General features: G+C 56.0%; 1 protein-coding gene across 2 annotated transcripts in view; it reads right to left on the bottom strand.

Annotated features, from left to right (window-relative positions):
* ROBO4 (roundabout guidance receptor 4) overlaps nt 1-22,050 on the bottom strand; it is an 82,934-nt gene that overhangs the window by 5,550 nt on the left and 55,334 nt on the right. For both annotated transcript variants that reach the window (XM_030538445.1, XM_030538448.1), the window contains exons 15-18: nt 15,370-15,483; nt 7,440-7,581; nt 4,839-5,060; nt 2,076-2,446 (exon numbers count right to left, since the gene is read on the bottom strand). In XM_030538445.1, the coding sequence (XP_030394305.1) occupies nt 2,076-2,446; nt 4,839-5,060; nt 7,440-7,581; nt 15,370-15,483 (849 nt within the window). The remainder of the gene's footprint in view (nt 1-2,075; nt 2,447-4,838; nt 5,061-7,439; nt 7,582-15,369; nt 15,484-22,050) is intronic.

Here is a 22,050-nt window from a genome sequence, read left to right as displayed (position 1 = left end):
CCCTCAGGGAGGGGCACGTGGAAACCCGAGAGTCCCTGCCCTAAGGAAGGGGCACGTGGGAACCTGAGAGCCCCCTGCCCTCAGTGAGGGGGCACATGGGAACCCGAGAACTCCCTGCCCTAGGTGAGGGGCTGGACATAGCTGGAAGCATTTCTGTGCCCAGTAACTAACAGAATCACGTGGCTCCCCAAAGAGCTAAAGGGGGCCACAGGTCCGTCTGGCACTCTAGCCAGCTCTGCCCGGGCAGTTCGTCAGCAATTCTGGGCAGGATGCACCAAGACCACGTGGCTCGTTTCCTTTGGGTATCTTGCCTGCTCCCAGTGCTGTCAGTTTGGGTTAACGGTGGCTCTGGGGGACCTGGAGTGACAGCGGATTTACTGAAGCCCAGACCCTGAGCAGCGGGCGCAATGCAGTACATGCAGACGCCTGAGGCTGCAGTGTGCAGAGAGTGGGGCACACTCTGGCCTGACCCTCTCTCCATATCCAGGGCCCCTCTGCAGGGACGGCGGGCAGTGCACGGGCACAGCTGGGTTCCGCTAGTGTAACGCCAACAGATCTTGGTCATCAGTGGGCGGGATCAAACTGTGCACCGCTGGAGCTAGTGCCTGAGCCTCTACTGCATGAGCGAAAAGCCAGCTGGCTGTGAGCTAAGGCTGTAGAACAGGCTCATTTCTCTCTCTCTCTCTAAGTGGTCTCGGTGCCACTAGATGGGACAGAGCCACCCCCCCCCCAGTAGGTGTGTGGGTTACACTAACAGTGGGTTACTACATGAGCAGCTCTTCGGCTGGCTGGGCAGAGCTGGGGGCATGTCCTGCCTGTGCCTCTGGGAGATGAGTCAATGCCGCCTGGGGCATCGCAACCAGAATTCCCAACCCCTGGGAACCGACATCCCCCTGGTGCCAGTCCAGGCTGGGCAGACAGAAACCTGCCAGTGCCGGTCACATAGAGGCAGGGCACAGGCTGTAACATGCCCCTAATCTGCTAACACCGGGCGAACACCTCCCCGCCGGGCCCCGAACTCCAGGGACCAGCAGCTGGAGAAGGAAAGCTGCACACCACATACCGACCCCCAGGAGGCACAGGGCCCCTGAGTGCAAGGCCTCTGGATGCTCTCCGGGGGGGGGTGCACTTCCGCCCTGCTCCTCCCACTGGGGGCAGCCAACTGCTGCCCATACTCTGTGCAGGTCCCTGCTTTTGCCGCTGCAACAGAAACTGCTCTTTCCACATCTGGATGAGATGTCTCCTGCCTCAGGGAGAGAGATCTGTGGGGAGAGTGTGTCTGAGCAACTCCCCCAACCAAGCCCCCCAGGGCAATGCCCCAAGCATGCGGGCAAGCATGTATCCCCACGGTGCTACCCAGGACACTGATTTGCAGCATAGGGCCAGACAAGTGCAATAGCCATGCAGGCATCTGCCCCATCCAGGGGAGAGCGAATCCTAGACCAGCCCAGCCCAACCTGCCCTGGCCAGCCTGGGGGTGTAAAATCAGGCCCCAGTGTCCTCTCTAAATTCAGTTTCTCCTCAACCAGGAGGGGCTGTGCCGAGCGTGCCCCGAGGCTGGGCGCTGGCACACACAGCTACACTGCTGGATCTGTGTGCCCGAGGCCCTAACGTGCAGGCAGGGGCCGCGGGGCGGCAGCACAGGCCCGCACTGCCTGGAGGAGTATGAGCCCCTAGCTCTGTCAGCTCCAGGATCTGGATTCCATGCCAGACCTTGCTCTACTCTGCCGTCTGGCACAGAGCCTGGTGCTGGGGGGACGCCTTGGCCAGCTTGGCCCTGATGCCATGAGCCTGGCCAGGTCACGCTCCTCACACAGTGACTTTCCCAGGGGGTTAGGTGCAGTGGTTCTTCAGATCCCCCATTAATTAACATCTGCAGCCCCCTCTCCAGGGCAGGCCAAAGAGGTTTGGCAGCTATGCTCTTAGTTAATTGGCATTCTTGGTCCTAAGAGAAACAGAAAAGTAACCTGCCCCCATCTGCCCCTGCCCCCCTCCAACTGCACCCGAGGTCTGGGGCAGAAAGCAGGGCCTAGTGCAAGCGCTCAGGGCTCTGGGCACGAGAGGGATCCATGTACCTGGGTAGGCCGGCTCGGCCTCGCTCGGGCTCAGCCCAAAGCAGAAGCTGTCCACCGCCACGGCCAGGGCCTGCGCGAAGTTGGCGTCCACGAGGAAGGAGCCGTCGGAGGAGCTGACCAGGCTGCAGCGGGTGCTAGTGAAGTTCTCCTCGGAGACGGAGCCCCAGCCGTTGAGCAGGGAGCCGCCCAGCGAGCTGGACGAGGGTGTCCGGCAGTACCGGCGCAGGAAGGGCATGGACTGGCAGCCGCCCCCCTCCGCGTCGGGGTCGTTGTCCTCTTTGGGGGCAGGCCCTGCCCCCAGCTCAGAGAGCAGCGGGCCGCAGATGTACCCGTAGGTGTGAGGGGGGGAGAAGGAGCTCTCCTGCCGGGGCCTTTGGAGAGAGAACATGGAGCTGGCATTAACGTCGGCAGTAGCCTTAGATGGGAATTCGCTGCCTCAGTGCAGAGAAGGCTGGGCCTGGGCTCCCTGGGGGGGCTCCGATCCGTGGCAAAGCCTCTCTCCTGGGGGGTTCACGGTCAGCCCTGCCCTTCCCAGCGACACCCGGTCCAGGGCCCCACCCACGCTCCCTGGGGCCCATTCAGGGGTCAGGCTCCAGCTCGAGCTTATTGACATGTTCTTAGGCGTCAAACCTGCAGGGTGTGAGCCCAGCTCGCGGAGCGTAGCCGTGACTGAAATGGGGGACACCTGCCTGATGCACTAGAGCTGATGGGGTGTGAAGCCTGCTGTAGCTCGATGCAATGGGGCTGTGTACGGGGGATCTGACAGGGCAGGGTTTGAGTCTTGGCTGACATCCTCTCAGAGCTGTATGGCTGCAGGTACCAGCTGGTAGGTTTTGTTTGTTAAACACTGACAGGTTTAAATCTGGCCGGGCTGGTTTGCTAGCAAATCTGTGCTATGAATTGTCTGTGCAGAGGGCCAGGTGAGATGATCACAGTGGTCCCTTCTAGCCCTGGAACCTATGAAATAAACCCATGAAAAACACCCTGTTGCTCCTTACATCGCTAAGGCCACCCTGACCCCCTCACAGCTGGTGCACACAGGCAAGTGAGGGTGAAGATATGTGTGTGTGTAGGCAGGTGTGTGCGTGTGTTTGCAGGTGTGTGAATCTGCAGGTGGGCATGTATGTGTCAGTGTACAGGCAGATGGGTGTGTTTGTATAGGTGAGTGTGCAGACAGGTGAGTACACATGTGCAGGTGCATGGGGGTGAGTGTGCAGGCAGGTGTTGTGAATGTGCAGGTGGTTGTGGAGGTAAATACACAGGTGCGTGTGTATGCAGGCATGTGCTTGTGGGGGCGTGAGTGTGCAGGTGGATATGAGTGGGTGGGTGTGTGCATACAGGCAGGCATGGGTGTGCAGGTGGGTGTGCATGGGGGTGTGAATATAAAGGTGCGTGTGTGCGCAGGTGGCTGTGTATGTGTACAATTAGCTGTGTGTGAGTGTGTGGGTGTTTGTAAGCACAGGCAGCTGTGTGTTCGTTTGCAGGTGGGTGTATGAGAGTGTGTGGGTGCAGGCAGGTGTGTGTGAATGTGCAGGCAGGTGTGTGTGCAGGTGAGGTGTGTGCAGATGGCTGTGTGTGAGTGTGCAGGTGGCTGTGGGTGTGTGCAAAGGTGTGTGTGTGAGAGAGAGAGTGCATGTGTGTAAGTGGCTGTATGTAAGTGTGCAGGTGCTTTTGTTTGTGCAAATGTGTGTGAGAGAGTGTGTGTGTGCCTGTAGGTGGCTGTGTGTGCATGCAGCTGATTGTGTTTGTGTGTGTGTGCAGGCAGCTATGTGTGAATGTGCAGGTATATGTGTGTGTGTTTGTGTGTGCATGCATTCAGGCATGTCAAGGCAGCAGTGTGTGAGTATGCAGGCGGTTGGCTGTAAGTGTCCAGGTGTGTGAATGTGTGCAGGTATGGATGGGTGGGTGTGTAGGCAGATGTATGTGTGTGTGCAGGTGTGTGTTCAGGTACATGTGAGTGTAGAAGTGTGTGTGTGTGCAGGGGTATGTGTGAGTGTGCAAATAGCTGTGTGTGAGTCTGCAGATGTGTGTATGTGCAAGTGTGTTTGTGTGCAGGCAGCTGTGTGTGAGTGTGAAGGCAGGTTTGTGTGGCTGCAGGTGGCTGTGTGGGTGCAAAGTTGTATACATTTGTGAGAGAGAGAGAGTGTGTGCAGGTGTGTGTGTTTAAGTACAGGTGCCTTTGTGTGTACAGGTTTGTGTGTGAGTGTGAAGGTGTGTTTGTGTGCATGAGGAGTGTGTGTGTGTGTGTGTGTCTGTGTGTGTGCAGGTATGTGTAGTTAGCTGTGTGCGAGTATGCAGGTGGCTAGGTGTGAGTGTCCAGGGGTGTGTGTGTGTGTGTGTGTTTGTGTAGGGGGTGTGCAGGCAGCTCTATGTTCAGATGTGTGTGAGTGTGCAGGTGGCTGTGTGTGCACAGAGGTGTGTGTGCAGGCAGGTGTGTGTGGCGTGACTGTGTGTGCAGGTGTGTGTGTGTTTGGGTGTGCATGCAGGTGGCTCAGTGTGTGTAGCAGGTGTATATGAATGTGCAAGCAGGCAGGTGTGAGTCTGCAGGTGAGTGTGTATGTGTGTGCAGTGAGTTAGAGTGCGTGTGCAGGGGTCTGTGTGAGTGTGCAGGGGTCTGTGTGAGTATGCAGGTGGGTGTGCAGCCTGCTTGGTGGAGCAGAGGGAGGGTGTGATATGAGGGTGGGTGCAGCGAGAGGTTGTGCCTGGCCTCTGGGCCTTGCAGCAGGCTGGGGAGGGGATTCCAAGCTTGGCTGGAGCCTTTACCTCTGGCACTCGGCCTCCACACTGAGCTCCAGGTACGCAGCCACCTGGTCCGGCGTCAGCACGGCCTCCCCGTCGTCGCCGAGAGAGGGTGCGGGAGAGGCAGCGGCAAGGCGGCGGTAGGGCAGCGCGGGTGAGGGCAGCACACTCCGAAGGGCGTTCTCTGTGCTCTGCTGCAACTCTCCAGCCGGGAAAGGCCTGGCTGCCTCCCCACCGTCTCTGCTCCTGTAGGCACAGGCACCATCACCGTGGGGAGCCTGCCCTGCTGGGCCCTGGCACATCCCCCTCATGCCCTTGCCTGCCCCGCCTCCTCCAGTCCTGCTCAGCTCTGGAGCCCCCCAGCCTCCCTTCAGACCCTTGGGCTCCCCTGGTGGTGAGAGGCTCCTTGTCCCACAGCATGAAGCTCAGGACTTACGGCAAACATCCAGGGGCCGCTGTCAGCTGGATGTTGGACAAACCTCTCCATCCTCCTAACACAGAAAACACAGTACCCGTTCTTCCGTGCGCAAGGCCGGCAAGCTCAGGGCACCTGTGGGCCCATTAGCCTGGCCTGTCAGCACCTCCCGCCCCCCTACAGAGAGCACTCACCCCATGCCTGGAGGGCTGGGGAGGTGAAACCAGGAGGTTCCTAACTGCATTTGATAAGTAGCTAAATGAATCCTCATGGGAAAAGAGAACCAACCTATAGACAGCAAGAGGGGATTCTTGCCCCACTCCAGAACCAACCTATAGACAGCAAGGGGGGATTCTCGCCCCGCTCCGGAACCAACCTATAGACAGCGAGGGGGGATTCCTGCCCTGCTCTGGAACCAACCTATAGACAGCGGGGGGGGGGATTCCCTCCCCGCTCCAGAACTGACCTATAGACAGTGAGTGGGGATTCCCGCCCCACTCCAGAACCGACCTATAGACAGCGAGGGGGGATTCAAGCCCCGCTCCAGAACCGACCTATAGAGAGTGAGGGGCAATTCTCACCCTGCTCCAGAATTGACCTGTAGACAGCGAGGTGGGATTCCTGCCCCACTCTAGAATCAACCTATAGACAGCGAGGGGGGATTCAAGCCCCACTCCAGAACTGACTTATAGAGAGTGAGGGGGAATTCCCGCCCCACTCCAGAACCGACCTATAGACAGTGAGGGGGGATTCAAGCCCCGCTCCAGAAGCGACCTATAGAGAGTGAGGGGGAATTCCCGCACTGCTCCAGAATTGACCTGTAAACAGCGAGTGGGGATTCCCACGCTGCTCCGAACCAACCTGTACACAGCAAGAGGGGAGGATTCCCGCCTGGCTCCAGAACCAACCTATAGACAGCAAGTGGGGGATTCCCGCCTGGCTCCAGAACCGACCTATAGACAGTGAGGGGGGATTCAAGCCCTGCTCCAGAAGCGACCTATAGAGAGTGAGGGGGGATTCAAGCCCCGCTCCAGAAGCGACCTATAGAGAGTGAGGGGGAATTCCCGCACTGCTCCAGAATTAACCTGTAAACAGCGAGTGGGGATTCCCACGCTGCTCTGAACCAACCTGTACACAGCAAGAGGGGAGGATTCCCGCCTGGCTCCAGAACCAACCTATAGACAGCAAGTGGGGGATTCCTGCCTGGCTCCAGAACCGACCTATAGACAGCAAGTGGGGGATTCCCACCCTGCTCTGGACCCGACCGTTATGTCATTTTAAGCACAAAGAAGGTAGAAGGCAGGACCTAGCTTTACTCCCCCATGGCCCCTACACACACACTGCCTGTGCCAGTTTCCGGGTCATGGGGGCAGCAGAGGACAAGTTCTAGGTGCCGCTAAAGGAATGGGCATAGGGGGTGCTAGGCACAAGACTGGCTGTGCTCTCCCCATCAGAGATTTGTGCTTGGTACTCGGTGGGGTGAGGTAACGCTCAAGCACCAGAAAGGAATCCCTGAGCCAGCCACTGCCCCTACTGGCTCCGAGTCCAGCATGGGCCCCATCCCTGTGGGAATCCAGATGTCAGGACCTGAGCCAGTATGAGGAGAGGGTCTGGCTGGGGCAACAGAGTCTGTCTAGCACAGTCTGGCACTCGCCTGCTGTCCAGACCCAGACGACCAGCTGTGAGAGGGGGCAGGACACCCCTTCAAACTTCCCAGTGCCAGCGTCTCCTGGAGTCCCCGCCCGGCATGATGTCCCCATCACACCCTGCCCGACAGCCTAACCTGGAGCCCCTGGGCAGCAGCAGGACATGGAGCTGGTTACAAACTGGTGGGCTGGATTCAGTGACGTGCAAAAAGTGTTGCAGCCTGTAAATTAGACTGCCAGCACTGCTAGAGAAAGACGTCTCTCCAAAGCAGGTGAGGCGAACCCACTGGAGGTGTGCATCCCTCCTCCTCGGATTGCTTTGCCTTTACTGTCCCTCTGGCTACAGTCGGTTATTCAGCCTCAGGAACGTTGTTAGGAACAAACCCCAAGTGCTGACAAACAGCTGGCTGCCCTTTTCAGCAATGCCAGGCCCAGCGTGGCTGGGTCACAGGGTTCTGCCCTTCAGAGATGGTCAGGGGGTGCACTCCAGAGAGGCTGAAGCAGTTCATCTGGCAGGCAAAGCAGGGTAAACAGGCACTTAACATCAGTTCAGAAGGCCCTTACTCTGGCTGCATGCCCTGGCCCTGGGGGCTCTGTGGAGTGGGAGGAGCTGGAGGGGGGGGCAATGTGCCAGTTCTGTGCAGTGAGCCTCTGGATTGCAGCAGCTTGGGGGAGCTGAAGGTTTTCAGCACTTTGGTATCCTCTCCTAGGGAAAAAAAAAAACATGAGAAAATGATCAGCCAGCTGTCCAGCCCGCTGTCACCCCCCAACCCGGCCTACCTGCCAATCAGCCACCTGGCCCCAGTCCCCTGCCATCCCTCCCAGCCCACCAACCAACTCCCCACCACCCCAACAGGCCCCAGATAACCAGACCCAGCCCACCCACCCCAACAAGATACACTGGCTGGAAGCTGATGCTAGACAAATTCAAAAGAGCAAATTAACAGTAAAGGGTGATTAACCAATGGAACCAGGAGTCATGGTGGATTCTCCACCACAGGCAATTTTTAAATCAAGGCTGGATGTTTTTTTAAAAGATCTGCTCTAGTTTAAGCAAGAGAATCCAGGGAAGCCCTATGGCCTGGGATGTACAGCTCAGATTAATTGATCACAGTGGTCTCAACCAACTCTCCAGCTGCCCAAACCTGCCGTCCAGCACCAATCAACCAATGCCCCAGTGCCTCAACCCTTCCATCAGCTCCCGACTAACCAACCCCCCAGCCCCATAAAGGCCTCTATCCCCTACTGACCAACTGATCTTCACCCAGCCCTTCACCACATCCCCCGGCCCCGAGAAAACAACTGACCTATCAGCCACGCCCCACCAACTTCACCAACTCCCCATCCAATGTCTCAAGCCCTCACCCAACATGTCCACTTACCTGCAACCAACTCTCCAGTCTCCCAAGAGACTGACCTACCTACAGTCACCAAGCAACCCACTCCACAAACCACTAACCTACCCACCGGCCCCAGCCCACTCAGGGCCGTCCCTAGCCATTTGGGTACCCGATGTAGCCCCCCTCGCAGGGAGGCTGTGTGGGGCCCCAGGCCTCCTCCCCTCCCCACAGGATCTGGGAGGCAGGAGCTGTGGGGGGCACTTTTTGGGACCTCACAGGCCCAGAGTGGCCCAGGGGATTAGCAGGGGGCCAGGAGCAGCTCACTCCACTTCCCTCGCCCCAGTCCTAGCTGTGTCGCTTGGGGGAGGGGGTTTGGGGGAAGGGATCCCCCCGACTCAGCAGTGGGAAGTGGAGCAGCCTGGCCCCAGCCTTTCCCCGCACTCACCAGTGGGAAGTGGAGCGCTACGGCTGGGAGCTGGCAGAGTAGAGCGGGCTGGGGCCGGGTTGCTCTACTTCCCACTGATGCCGGTGAGTGCAGGGTTGCTGGGGGAAGAGCTGGAATGGGGGTGGGCTGGGGGTGGAGCAGAGGGGAAGGGTAAGAGGCATCATAGAGGGAGCTGTCCGGGGCCCCGCGCCCCCCATCCCCCAGGGATGGCCTTGCCCCTTGCAGAGAGGGCCGGCCGAGGAATACAGCTCATCGCTGGGGCTGGTACTGCCACATATGCAGCACGCAGCAGCCTAGGGCACCATGAAATTAGGGGCAATTTGGTACCCCAAATTTCATGGTGTCCTACGCAGCTGCATATGCTGCATATGCCTAAGGATGGCCCTGAGCCCACTAACCCACCCACCAGCTCCCCACAACCCACTAACCTATCCACCAGTCCCCTAGCCCACTTCCTACCCACCTGCTCCCCGCAACCCACTAACCCACCCAACAGCCCCCATGTAACCCCTTTATCCTCCAGTCAACCCACCCCCTGACCAGGTTCCAGGAGCTCAGCTCCCCAGTGCCCCAGGCTGAAATCTCAATGAGCATCCAGGTAAGCAGCCCAGCCAACGGACCCTCAGCCACCACACACTGCTGATCCTGAGGCTGTTTGGAGGCCTGGTGACAGGCAGGCTACACGTGCACAAACTCCTAATCTTTTCATTCAGTGCAATGGGAAGTCCAGGACTGGCCCTGGCAGATGGGAACTCTTGTCCTGTTGGTTGGGGGCCAGCTTGCCGTGGGTCTCTCCCATCTGCCCCCTCTACAGGCTTATGGCTGGTGAGCTGTGCTAGGCCTCCTCCAGCCTAGTACAGGCCTTTCCCAGTGCCGATTTCCCGCTGGGACCTTCTCCTCTCACGCAGCACAGGATCTGCCCCACGTGCTGGCGGCTTGCTCCCAGCACAGATACATGCAGAGGATAGACGCAATACAAGGGTGAATAATGTTGTCTGTGGCCCAGGCTCTGTGGCACCAGGGGACCTAGAGACATGGCCCCTGGCCCGAGGCTGCCATTCCCTCCTCTAACAGCAGGGACCTGAGGGCACATTGCTGATGTCCCTGCCTTCTCCATCTGTGCCTTTAGACTCAGGGCCGGCTCCAGGATTTTTGCCACCCCAAGTAGCAAAAAGAAAAAAAAAAAAGCCGCGATTTCGATCTGCGGCACTACCACCTCCCACTCCGAGAGGAAGTGAGGGACCCGCCACTAAATTGCCACCAAAGAGCTGGGCGTGCCACCCCTCTCTGTTGGCTGCGCGGGGCCGGTGCCTGGAGCTGGCCCTGTTTAGACTGCACTCAGCCCCGTCCTGCTCGGACCCCGCCAGCCACTCACCGAGGCATGAAGATCAAGGGCAGAGGCTTCCCCTCGCCTATGAGCCGCCCCGAGCTCTGAGGCCGGCTCTCCTCACCCGGCCAGCAGACACTGTCTCTTCCACCACCCCGGGGATACCCTGTCTCATTTCCAGTGCAGTTAAAAATTGTCTTTGATGGCCACACACACCTGCCATGGACAGACCATAACTAGGGTGATCTGATGTCCTGATTTTATAGGGACAGTCCTGATATTTGGGACTTCTTCTTATATAGGCTCCTATTACCCCCCACCCCCTGTCTTGATTTTTCACACTTGCTGTCTGGTCACCCTAGAATCATAGAATATCAGGGTTGGATGGAACCTCAGAAGGTCATCTAGTCCACCCCCCGTGCCCAAAGCAGGACCAATCCCCAACTAAATCAGCCTAACCTTAACTACTGTCCTTTTTGCTCCTCGTGTTATTCCGCAGAGATGCTGGAAAGCTGTCACTTGGGGAGCAGTGTTTGGCCAGCCCCCGTAGCCATTCCTATTTGCTCCTAAGCCAGCTGCCAGGTGTTATCTGTCTCCTGTCATTCCCGCCCCCCCCCCGGGTCCGATCCAATTTCAACAGGGGAAACCACGTGGGTCCAGAAGAGAGAACAAAGGCACATTAACCACTCGGCACATGGCAGCTCCATCAGCTGTGGGGTTTGAGGAAGGAGCGACAAGCAATGAGATCCCCACAAGGCATGAGCCCTTCTCTCAACCTCAGCTGCTCTCAGCAGATCAAAGCACCTAGGCGATGCTTCTTCATGGTCCCCTGCACTGCAGGCCGGCCAGCCCTTGGTCTGTAGGTGTTCCCCGCACTCCTCGGCTTTGCTGAGTGTTCCCTGTCCGGATGGCTGAGCACCCCGCCCTTCAGCAGGGAGCTGCCTGGTCTCACAGCTCTGGTTCACTGCCGGCTCACCCTTCAAAGCAGGGCTGGGGAATCGCAGTGCCGCTGCAAGTGCTCCTGATGTCTCAGAGCTACCTCCCACCCTTTACAAGCACCCTGCAAACGTGGGCTCCGGGCTCTTCTGTCGGATGATGGAAGGGCTGGGAGTCTTGGGGGCTCAAGGGCTTTTTCTGCTTGCTGGTTACATTGGACGATCAGCTGTGCCTAGGCCCGATGGCTCCCTGGGCCCTGCTGTGAGCGCAACAAGGTGAAGCCAGGTTGGTAGGCAGTGGAGGGATTCATATCAGACTGGTTGGTTTGGTGCTGGGAACCAGCATACCTAGGCCTCTGGTGAGCTGACAGCCCCCAGCCTCACCTCGGCGCCATCCAGGAAAGATAAGCAAACCAGGGAAGGCCAGCCTGGCCAGCCCTGATGTCTCTACTGCAGAGAAACCCAGGCAGAAACCCTCCCCTCCCCAGGAAACAGCCCTCTGCCCGTCCCTGAGTGCCACAGAGGTTCACCAAGGACTCTGGGCCAGGGAGTCTCCCGCAGCCATCTTTACAACTGGTAAGTGCCAGCAGGCCGGGCCTTCTTCCCGTATGAAAAGCCTGTTTCCTTGGCATCCCAGCAGCACCTCGCCAGGCTCCAGTTAACATGGCAGCGTCGCTGTCTGGGAGCGCCGATGGCACTGATCCCCTCGGACCAGATGTGCCATGGGGGGCTGAGAGGGGGCAAGGGTGTTGGGGCCAATGGTGGATTAGCCAACTGGGGGGGGCACCTGGAAAAAATCCACCGTGCAGTGGAAGCCACCAATTGACTGTTTTGTGGAAGGCAGATGGCACTTGGGAGAGGGCAGACAGCAGCGAGCAACGGGCTGGCAGGGGGCTTCGAGGGCAAAGCTGGGGCAGGAAGAGGCCGGTCAAGGCAGGGCAGTGGGAGAGGGGCAGGAAGAGGCAGAGTGAGGGAGGGGGCTCAGGGGCAGAGTGGGGATGGGAACTCAGGGTAGAGCATGGATGGAGCACCCAGGGGGAAAAAGATGTCAGTGTTTGTGCGTGCAATTGACTGCATAGGGGCAGGTTACCAGCCCCTCAACCTCCTCCCTATGATGCACAGCTGCTCACGCCTCCCCTCCGAGAGCTGGCTGCAAAGCCCTCAGCAAGGTGGGGCTCCTAACAGGTTCACATGCCCAGCGATTTGGAGGTTCTCAAAGAATATAGAAACAAGACAGCTGAGCTGTGCCCAGAGTGGAACCAATGGGCGTTGGGGGCAGAGAGTCTGAACCACTGCTTGGGGGAGCCGCCTCCCTCTGAGGATTTGTACTCCCCTCAGAGAGGCAGCATTGCCCAGTGGGTAGGGCTCTAATTTGGCTCTTGGCAGCCCTGGGGTCAGCTCCCAGCTCTGCCTGGGGTGAATGTCTCAAGCCCGCAGTTCACCGGGTGGGACAGAAGAATGTAGCTGATAGCTGTGACATGGGGCAAGGTTGGAGCAAGGGTTTGGATGAGTTTGAGACAGGCTCAACTCACCAGCTAAACACTCTCTCTGTCGGGGATCACTATAGCAGGAGGCAGGGCTGAACCCCACCCCATGTTTCTCCTGGGGGCCGTGGTGCCAGTGCGGAAGCAACACTATACTGGCCCCTGTTGCAGGGGTCTCACGGTGATGCACAGGCCTGCAGCCATCACTTGATTGTTGGAAGCAAAGGAAGGGAGCGGGGCACAACAGCCACGGCGGAAGGGGCACTGAACTGCAAACCAGAGACCATGTGCCAGCGGCTACTGTTAATATTTCTGTGCCCTTCACTGCCCTGATTCTGCCCAAGGTTCCACATCTCACCAGTTTTACAGAGATGCTAACGGGCGGCTTGTCCACGGTCCCCGCAGGGCAGGCAGAGCTGGGAGGAGAAGCCGAGTCTTTAAGTCTGAAAGAGCCAAAGCCCAGCTGCTCTGCCACAACGCATTCCCCTGTGCACAACAGCTGGGGCAAGGCCCTGCTTTACTGCTGGAGGGGTTTTACATCTCAGCATTGTGAGCTGATGGGACCTGGGATGTTACATGAAGGTTGGGTTTCCTGTTGCATGTTTAGTGGTTGTAGCCTGGTTCCTGGGGCTGTGCCTTGAAAAGCAGGGGTGGGGGCAGACAGTGTTTGCGGCTGAAGGCACCCTGTGGGGGAGCAGGGGGAGAAGAGAGAGACAGCCCCTGCCCGGAGAGCCCCAGGAAGAACAGAAGTCGATTTAATACATGTAGCGCTCTCCCAGTGGACTGGTGTGCCTGCAGGGGATGGGCTGCCTAAGGGCATTGCTGCGGGGCTGTGAGCCGTTCCCCTGGAGGGCACAGCATTGAATCCAGCCCAGCTCAGCAGGGGGCCAACTGTTCCTAGCCTGGGGGCCAGCCCCACAGGATTTCTCTTTTTCGAAAATATCATGATGTGGGGGTCAGTGTCTGATATCTAGGGCCCGACTTGGGGTTTGGACCTTGTGGGGCTGAAACCAAGCCAGACCCAGTCTGGACCCATTAGTCAGTCCCAGCACCCCTTTGTTTGAGCAGCCCGCCCTGCCTTTGGGGCTGCAAGCGCGACTCCCAGCCACAGGGTGTGCAGAATGGGGGACCAGCCCCGGTGAGCGGCTGGAGGGGCAGCGCCCAGCATAGTGCCTTCCACCCCACCCCTCCTGCAGCACTTGCACAGCCACTCGTTCCTGTGGCTGGGGGGCAGAGCTAGGGGTGCCGCAGGATGAGCACTGGGCAGGGCCGGGCTGGGGGATGCTTATCCCTATGGAAGAGCCCCGGCTGGCGACTGTGTGGGGTGCTGGTGCCCCCTGCTGCCGGCTCTCTAGTAATGCAAATCCTGGCAGAGCTCAGACCGGGGTGATGCAGTGATGCCCTACGTGGCTGGGCAGTGAGATCTAGACATGGCTGCCCTGGCTGGCTCAGCACCGCATGGAGAGCAGGAGAGGCAATGGATTCCCAAGCAGTTCGCAGCAGCCCAGGCATGGGGACGGTCAGGAAGGGGGGAACAGACTCAAGCCCTGCCCCCAGGTGCTTGCTGTCCCCCGGATGGGCCTGGAGCCCCAGGGAAGTGGCTAACAGAATCACCTCCTTTTCTCCTGCCAGTTTCCTCATCTTGCCCCGGCCTGGATGCTGCCGGCTCTGCCCTAGGCCAGCCCAGGCTGCCAAATCAGAGGTGCCTCTGGGTAGGATGGCTCTGCTCAGCGTGGTCCCTGGCGTTGGAGGAAGGTGTCTGCAGCTAGGGCAAGAGATGCTCCAAGGAAGGAATCCACCCCACTCAGTGGCCAGGGCCAGCAGCAAGACGCCAGGGACATGCACCCAGTTGCAGGCCAGATGTCCAGCTGTCCCTCACTGGGGCCCAGCCTGTGCATGGCAGCACCTGGCCATGGTTCCCAGTGCAGCTCCCCAGGCCATGCAGACCCCAGAAGGCTCCCACACCTTCCCCTTGCTTGCCCCCAGCCTCCGGGAGAGCAGGATCAGGGCAGCAGAGGGGGACCAGTCCTGGGGGACAAAGTGGAGCAGGAGCATGTTGACAGGGAGGGGGCAAGTGCCGAAGGATCAGGGTAGCTGGGGGAGCCCGAGTGTCTGGCAGTGTGAGGGGGTGGGCTTGGGGTGTACAGAGGAGCAGGAGAGGGACCTGGGGGTACCTGAGGGGATAGACGGGGGGCCTGTGAGAGTCCCTAGGGAGCAGCAGAGGAGGCTAAGTCTCCAGGCCCCAAACAAGCCCAGCCTTTGAGTTCTCTGGCCAGGCATGAGCCCCAGTAGGGGCCAAGTAAGTTGGCCCCTGGGCATCTCCACCAGCTGGTGTGGAAGCGATGCCAGCAAAAGGCTCCAGGCAACCGCAGTGTGTGGAGGGGGAAGGCCTTGGCTTCATGGCCAGAGGTTCACAGAAAACCAGGGAGTATTACATCCCCTGCCCCCCACTGGAGAGTTCCACAGGGTAACACAGACCCCCAGAGACTGCCCAGCCCAAGAGCTCCGGAGGGTAAGACAGACCCCCAGAGACACGCCTGCTAACACAGCCCACCAGACCTCCCACTAACAAAGTGCCCAGAGACTCTTGCCACTAATGCAGCCGTCCAGCACCACCTCCTCCGCTAACACAGCCTCATCTTCCAGAGAGCCTTGTAGGCTAACAGCCCCCCATGCACCTCCCACATTACGACAGGGATCAACGGGCAGACCCAATCTCCCCCAAACTTTCCGCAGTGTCCCGCAAGGTCCCATAGCACTCAGAGGCCTGCAGGGTACCCAAGAAATTCTTCTGCACCCTACTGCTGTCTTGCAGAGCTGGAGTTCCAGGTGTCCTGACCTTCTCCAGCACCCCTTCCGTCCAGCCCCCAGGCAACTGGGGAAGGGCAGCCTGGCCTGGTGCTGCAGCCCCAGCGCTCTGGGACCAGAGCTGGAGGAGGGTCTGTGGGGCAGGCCATGCTCACCTTTTCCTGCATGGCGCTTTCCTGGGCTGCTGGTGCTGGGCACACTGCTAGGGCTGCTGGAGTATGCCGGGAGGCTGGGTGACAGCACAGGGGTGCTGTGCACCTGCTGCAGCTCTGGGGGAAAAGGAAAGGAGGGGTGAGCAGTGGAACAGCAGTGGGGGATAACCAGAGCTGCACCTCTCCTCGGGGCCCCTCTCAGGCCACACCTGCTCTCAGCTGGAGCTGTGAAGATGGGGTTGCGCCCACTGAGGCCAGAGGTGGTGCCTGGGAATCTGGCCCGTGACAGTGGCTGCTGTATTGGACGTGTCACCAAGTGTGGAGGAGCCTGTGAGGAGGTTTTGGGCCCAGTCCTCACTCGCATGTGGGCCCCTGACATAACTGTGACTGAGCCTGGGAATCCCCCTGCGCAGCACCTCCAGCCTGCCCTGCTCTGCCCCCAGCACCACTGGGACGGGGTGGTGCACACTGCGCCACAGCTATTCACTTCCCAGGGCCCCCAGGCTGCCCCGGCTTGGGGTACATCTCCACTGCAGAGACTACACCAGCACAGCTGTGTACCAGAGCTATCCCGGCACAGCTGTGTCCCGTAGATGCAGCCAACGTTGGCAGAAGAGAACATTAGCTATGTCTGTGACACTGCCAGGCCAGGTGCCAGCTTATGCCAAGGCCCCCCGGTCTCCCTGACAAATGCCCAGCTGGAAACCAGCCTGGCTCACCAGTGTGTTACAACAGATGTTAGAGTTATAATGTGTTCAGTGTTGGGACTTTATGACATGCTTGTGAGTTGCTGCATGTGTTAATCTCACATATAACATCTGTATCCTGTTATAGGGCAACATTTACGTATTTTCTCTGCAATTAGAGAAGCGTTTGCTATAAACCCGCAAAGCCCGGAGTCATGAGGAAGCACGGCCAGGTGTGAAATACTCATTCACCACAAGAGGTGTCATTTCCTGCCCACACAAAAGGTCTACAGACACCAGACAAGCCATTGTGGGACATCAGTGCACAAAAGACTTCGCTGATTGCTCCCCTCATATCCCTGAAGAGTAGACGTGCTCATCACATCCCTTCGAACTCTGGGGGAAGGGAATAAAAATGCCTGGCCAGAAGGAACTTTATCTCTGTGCTGCTTTACCTCTGCGGGGCAAAGACTTCTAAGGGTACGCAAGAGAGAGACCATATAGAGCTTGCTGATTATAGAAACGTCTGTCACCTTTTAGAACCTAAGACTGTAACTCATTTGTGTGTGTGTTTACTGCTTTAACCCTGTCAGTGTCTCTCATTTCTTTTTCTTATCCATTAAATCTTTAGTTAGTTTATTATAGGATTGGCTACAGGTGTTGTCTTGGGTTTGAGAGTTGAGGTGTCATTGACCTGGGGTAAGTGATTTGTCCTTTGGGACTGAAGATAACCTGAGTGTTGTGGTTTTTGGTGTAAGGGACCATCTATCACAAAAGCCAGATAGACTGGAGTGCCCAAGGGGACTGTCTGTGACTCCATGGTTAGGCTGTTAGTGTTGGAGGAGTTCACACTTGTCACTGGGTTGGTGAATTCTAACTGTGGAACACACCACCAGTTTGGGGTTTGTGCCAGTCTGCCCTGAGTTGGTACTCACGGTTGTCAGCCACTCCAGAGAACTTGACAACGTCATTGGAATCCCTCTTCTGTCAGCATAGCTGTGTCTACTCCGGAGGTCAGGTGGGCAAAGCTACCCCGGTCAGAGTGTTGTTGGTTCACTTCCCTGACTGCCGTAGCTATGCCGATATAACTTTCAAGCCTATGAGTCTGTCTACACTGCAGCTGCAGGTGTGTTTGCAGAAAGGGCAGATCTAGCTAGATCAAAGCAAACTCGGGGAACAGCAGCAGTGAAGCCATGGCAGCCTGGGGGTGGTACAGGCTAGCCCTGACCACCCAGGATCCCGGGTACATTCTCAAGCAGCCACTACCGGTGCTGCTGCAACTTCGCTGCTGCTGTTCCCTGAGGTAGCTTCGAGCTAGCTAGATCTGCCCTTACTGCAATCACAGACATCCCCTTACACCGGTCCTGAGCAGGGCCATGACTGGCCCCAGAGTACAGGGAGGGGCCACGCAGATTCTAGAGTCATGGATTCGAAGAGCAGAAGGGATCATTGTGATTGTCAGTGGTCCCCAACGCGGTGCCCGCGGGTGCCATGGCGCCCGAGGGGGGCATCTTAATGTGCCCACGGCTTGGCCCCAGGGAGAGAACCCGCCGAAATGCCGTGGCGGGGACGCCTCTCGATGACGACACTTGTCGCCGACAAGCGATATCATTGAGAAGTGTTGCCCCAGAATTTCGGCAGGAACGCCTCTATGATGCTGCTTGCCGTCGACAAGTGACGTCATCGAGAGGCGTCACCGCCGTGGCATTTCGGCGGGTGCTCCGCCGCCACTGTGGTCCTTCGGCTGGTGCCTGCCAGCCAAAAGGTTGGGGACCACTGGTCTAGTAGCTTGGCCACCATAGAGATCACTGAATGTGTTTGCGACTCCATGATGAGCCAAAACTGGCGCATGACAGGGCAGTATTCCAGTGTGGGACAGGTGTCTGTCAACAGCATCCAGCCATTGTATTGTAGGTCCTCCGGGGTGTCCTTTCCGTCTAGCTCCAAATCAAAAGTGATTTTTGCAGGGAAGCTGATAGACATTCAGAGTAGATGACTGTGTTCCCTTAGAACACTGGACAACTGTTTGAGAGAGCGGGACCTCTGTAACTAGAAAATGGGTCTCTTCATTCAACTTTAATTTGAACCATTTGATATTTTTGATCATTCAGAGATGCTTCATCTGACTGGTGTCCAGCTTCTTTTCAGTCTTGTTTCAGTCCTTGTTTCGTGCATTGCTTGATTACGAATGTTATTTAGCCTACGACACGTGACCATATCACCTTCCAAATGAGCCATACAACACTGTTCAAACACGGCTAAGGTGTTAATGGAGCTCCAGGGCTTCTTAGCCATTTTGGGGACCAAGGACAGTCATAGCAATATGACCGCAAAGCTCTTATGGGAGTCCATGCTGTCGCCCTCGAGGAATCTTCTGCCAAGAACAATGTGGCCTCCTTCTGCAAACACTTGTGGAGCTCACCCCCAAGAAAGATCTTTCATTTGATGTGGTCGACTCCAGTTCTGATCAGTTACTCAGTGCAGAGGTGGAGTGTGTGGCATGCTGGAGGGACCATGTCAGCCAGCTGGTAAATCCACTCTCAGTTTTGTTGGACCCTGACATTAAGGCTGCTGCTGAGTTCACCCATTCCATGCAAAACGATCCTGGCGAATCCACCAAAATCCACAGAGATGTAAAGATACATAAGGGAAACCAGGCAGCAGGAATCTGTGGCATTCCTGTGGAACTGTTATCTGGGATTTGAAGCCCATCCAGGTGGAGGCAGAATCGGCATACTTTGGCAGTCTCAAACCTGTCTGAGATTTCAATTGCACAGCAGTTTTGAATGCTATTGAATTTTAGATTGGATCATTTGAATTCTGGTAACCCAATCATCGCTCTGCCTATGCTCGTTAATCTAAGACAGAAACGTGCAGAGACTAATTAGTGGTCACTGTTGCCAGGCTTGGCAGACCGATAAGATCTGCAGTTGCTGATGGATGATTCCCAGCTATGAGAGATTATGAACTCAATCATCTTCTTTGTTCCACCGTCCTTCCTTGACCAAGGAAATTGGTGAATTCACTTCCTATGAAACCAGGTGTCACTGGGGATGCTGAAGGTGGAAACCATGTGTTTGAGTTGTTATTACTACCTCAAGCTGCAGCACCCCCAGCACCCCTAGTTCCAGCACCTGGGCCAGGTTTCGTAGAGGCCTGGGTCCGAAAGAGGTAGGCTCAGTGCCCAGTCAAACACCAGTTACTGCACTAAATGACGGGGCACCTGGATGAGGGTCTCTGTGAAGTCAGAGCAGGTGATCCTGATGGACTTTAAATTCCCTGGAACTCTATAGGGCTGGAGGGATGGGGTGTGACACTGCACCCCATATTCTTCACAGCAATATGATTATGATATGATTATGGCATAATTATGGTGCATTTTATACCAGATGGGTCATGTGAAGTGAAGTGTGTGGGGGAGGAGCTCCCTTTGATGGACAGCCAGCCAGCCAGTTAGCTGTAAAATCCCTCTTGGTAGCTGTTCTCTGCTTGCTTTACCTGTAAAGGGTTAAGAAGTCCCCCAGGTAAAGAAAAATAAAAAGTGGGCACCTGACCAAAAGAGCCAATGGGAGGCTAGAACTTTTTAAAATTGGAAAAGAAACTTTCCTTTTGTCTGTTGTTCTCTGGAGAAGGAGTCACGGAGCAGCAATGCTGTGTAAGGTATAAAAATTCATCTTCCATACCTAGAAGAAATCATTGGACGGGGCATGTTTAAATAGACCCATTTAGGGTTATTTCGTTATTTTGGCTTGTGAAGCTCCTCTGTGCTAACCCCAGATGCTTTTGTTTTGCTTGTAACTTTTAAGCTGAACCTCAAGAGAGCTATCTTGATGCTTAATTTTTGTAATTATTTCTTTTACGATTTAGTAAAATGCCTAAGTTCCAGATGTATTTTCTTCCTTTTTAATAAAATTTACCCTTTTTAAGAACAGGATTGGATTTTTGGTGTCCTAAGAGGTTTGTGCATGTTGTTTGATTAGCTGGTAGCACAGCTAATTTCCTTTGTTTTCTTTCTCAGCTCCTCCCCAGAGGGGGCATGAAAGGGATTGAGGGTACCCCACAGGGAGGAATTCCCAGGTGCTCCTTCTTGGGTCCAAGGGTTTTTTTTTGCATTTGGGTGGTGGCAGCGTTTACCAAACCAGGGTCAGAGAAAAGTTGTAACCTTGGGAGTTTAATACAAGCCTGGAATGGCCAGTATTAATTTTCAAAATCCTTGCAGGCCCCCACCTTCTGTACTCAAAGTGACAGAGTGAGGATTAAGCCTTGACATGAGGCGTCAGTGGAAAAGTTATGATTTGCTGAATATGATTATCCTATTTGTATGCATGTATCATTTTTGTATCTGAAGTTCTGAATATTGACTATGTATCTATATTTCAAGCGTGCTTACTTTGGGTGACACCCACAGCTAGCCTTTCTGGTACAATAAGGAAGAAGCCAGACAGCGCTGATGGCCCATCAGCAAAGACAATGGACACTGGAAGAACTTAACCTTCCTGTGAACATTGCAGACAGGCTGTAAGTAATGGCTGCTATGACTCAGCAAGGTATGCAAGGGCATGTAACCAGGCCACATGACTCTGGACTCCATCTTGGGATGTACAGGTTTTTCCACAAACTGAGTTTGGAACAAAGGGTTCCTGCCATATGTTAAAGCTCTATAAGGCAGTGGGCAGCACAGCATCGGGGGGAAGTGACTAGCCCTCTGTGGAGAAAGAAGTGGTTCGAGACTATTTAGAAAAGCTGGATGAGCACAAGTCCCTGGGGCCGGATGTGCTGCATCCGAGGGTGCTAAAGGAGTCGGCAGATGTGATTGCAGAGCCATTGGCCATTATCTTTGAAAACTCATGGCGAACGGGGGAGGTCCCGGATGACTGGAAAAAGGCTAATGTAGTGCCCATCTTTAAAAAAGGGAAGAAGGAGGATCCGGGGAACTACAGGCCAGTCAGCCGTACCTCAGTCCCTGGAAAAATCATAGAGAAGGTCCTCAAGGAATCAATTCTGAAGCACTTAGAGGAGAGGAAAGTGATCAGGAACAGTCAGTATGGATTCACCAAGGGCAAGTCATGCCTGACTAACCTAATTGCCTTCTATGAGGAGATAACTGGGTCTGTGGATGAGGGGAAAGCAGTGGACATGTTATTCCTTGACTTTAGCAAAGCTTTTGATACAGTTTCCCACAGTATTCTTGCTGGCAAGTTAAAGAAGTATGGGCTGGATGAATGGACTATAAGGTGGATAGAAAGCTGGCTAGATCGTTGGGCTCAAGGGGTAGAGATCAATGGCTCCATGTCTAGTTGGTAGCTGGTATCAAGTGGAGTGTCCCAGGGGTCGGTCGTCGGGCCAGTTTCGTTCAACATCTTCATTAATGATCTGGAGGATGGCGTGGACTGCACCTTCAGCAAGTTTGCAGATGACACTAAACTGGGAGGAGTGATAGATACACTGGAGGGTAGGGATAGGACACAGAGGGACCTAGACAAATTAGAGGATTGGGCCAAAAGAAATCTGATGAGGTTCAACAAGGACAAGTGCACAGTCCTGCACTTAGGATGGAAGAATCCCATGCACTGCTACAGACTAGGGACTGAATGGCTAGGCAGCGGTTCTGCAGAAAAGGACCTAGGGGTTCCAGTGGACAAGAAGCTGGATATGAGTCAACAGTGTGCCCTTGTTGCCAAGAAGGCTAATGGCATTTTGGGCTGTATAAGTAGGGGCATTGCCAGCAGATTGAGGGATGTGATCATTCCCGTTTATTCAACATTGGTGAAGCCTCATCTGGAAAACTGTGTCCAGTTTTGGGCCCCACATTACAAAAAGGATGTGGACAAATTGGATAGAGTCCAGAGGAGGGCAACAAAAATGATTAGGGGTCTGGAGCACATGACTTATGAGGAGAGGCTGAGGGAACTGGGATTGTTTAGTCTGCAGAAGGGAAGAATGAGGGGGGATTTGATAGCTGCTTTCAACTACCTGAAAGGGGGTTCCAAAGAGGATG

This window comes from Gopherus evgoodei, chromosome 19, assembly GCF_007399415.2.
Source record: "Gopherus evgoodei ecotype Sinaloan lineage chromosome 19, rGopEvg1_v1.p, whole genome shotgun sequence".
Taxonomy (NCBI): Eukaryota; Metazoa; Chordata; order Testudines; family Testudinidae; genus Gopherus; species Gopherus evgoodei.
The sequence above is the reverse complement of the archived record's forward strand: the minus strand, read 5'-3'. Positions and strand labels throughout refer to the sequence as shown.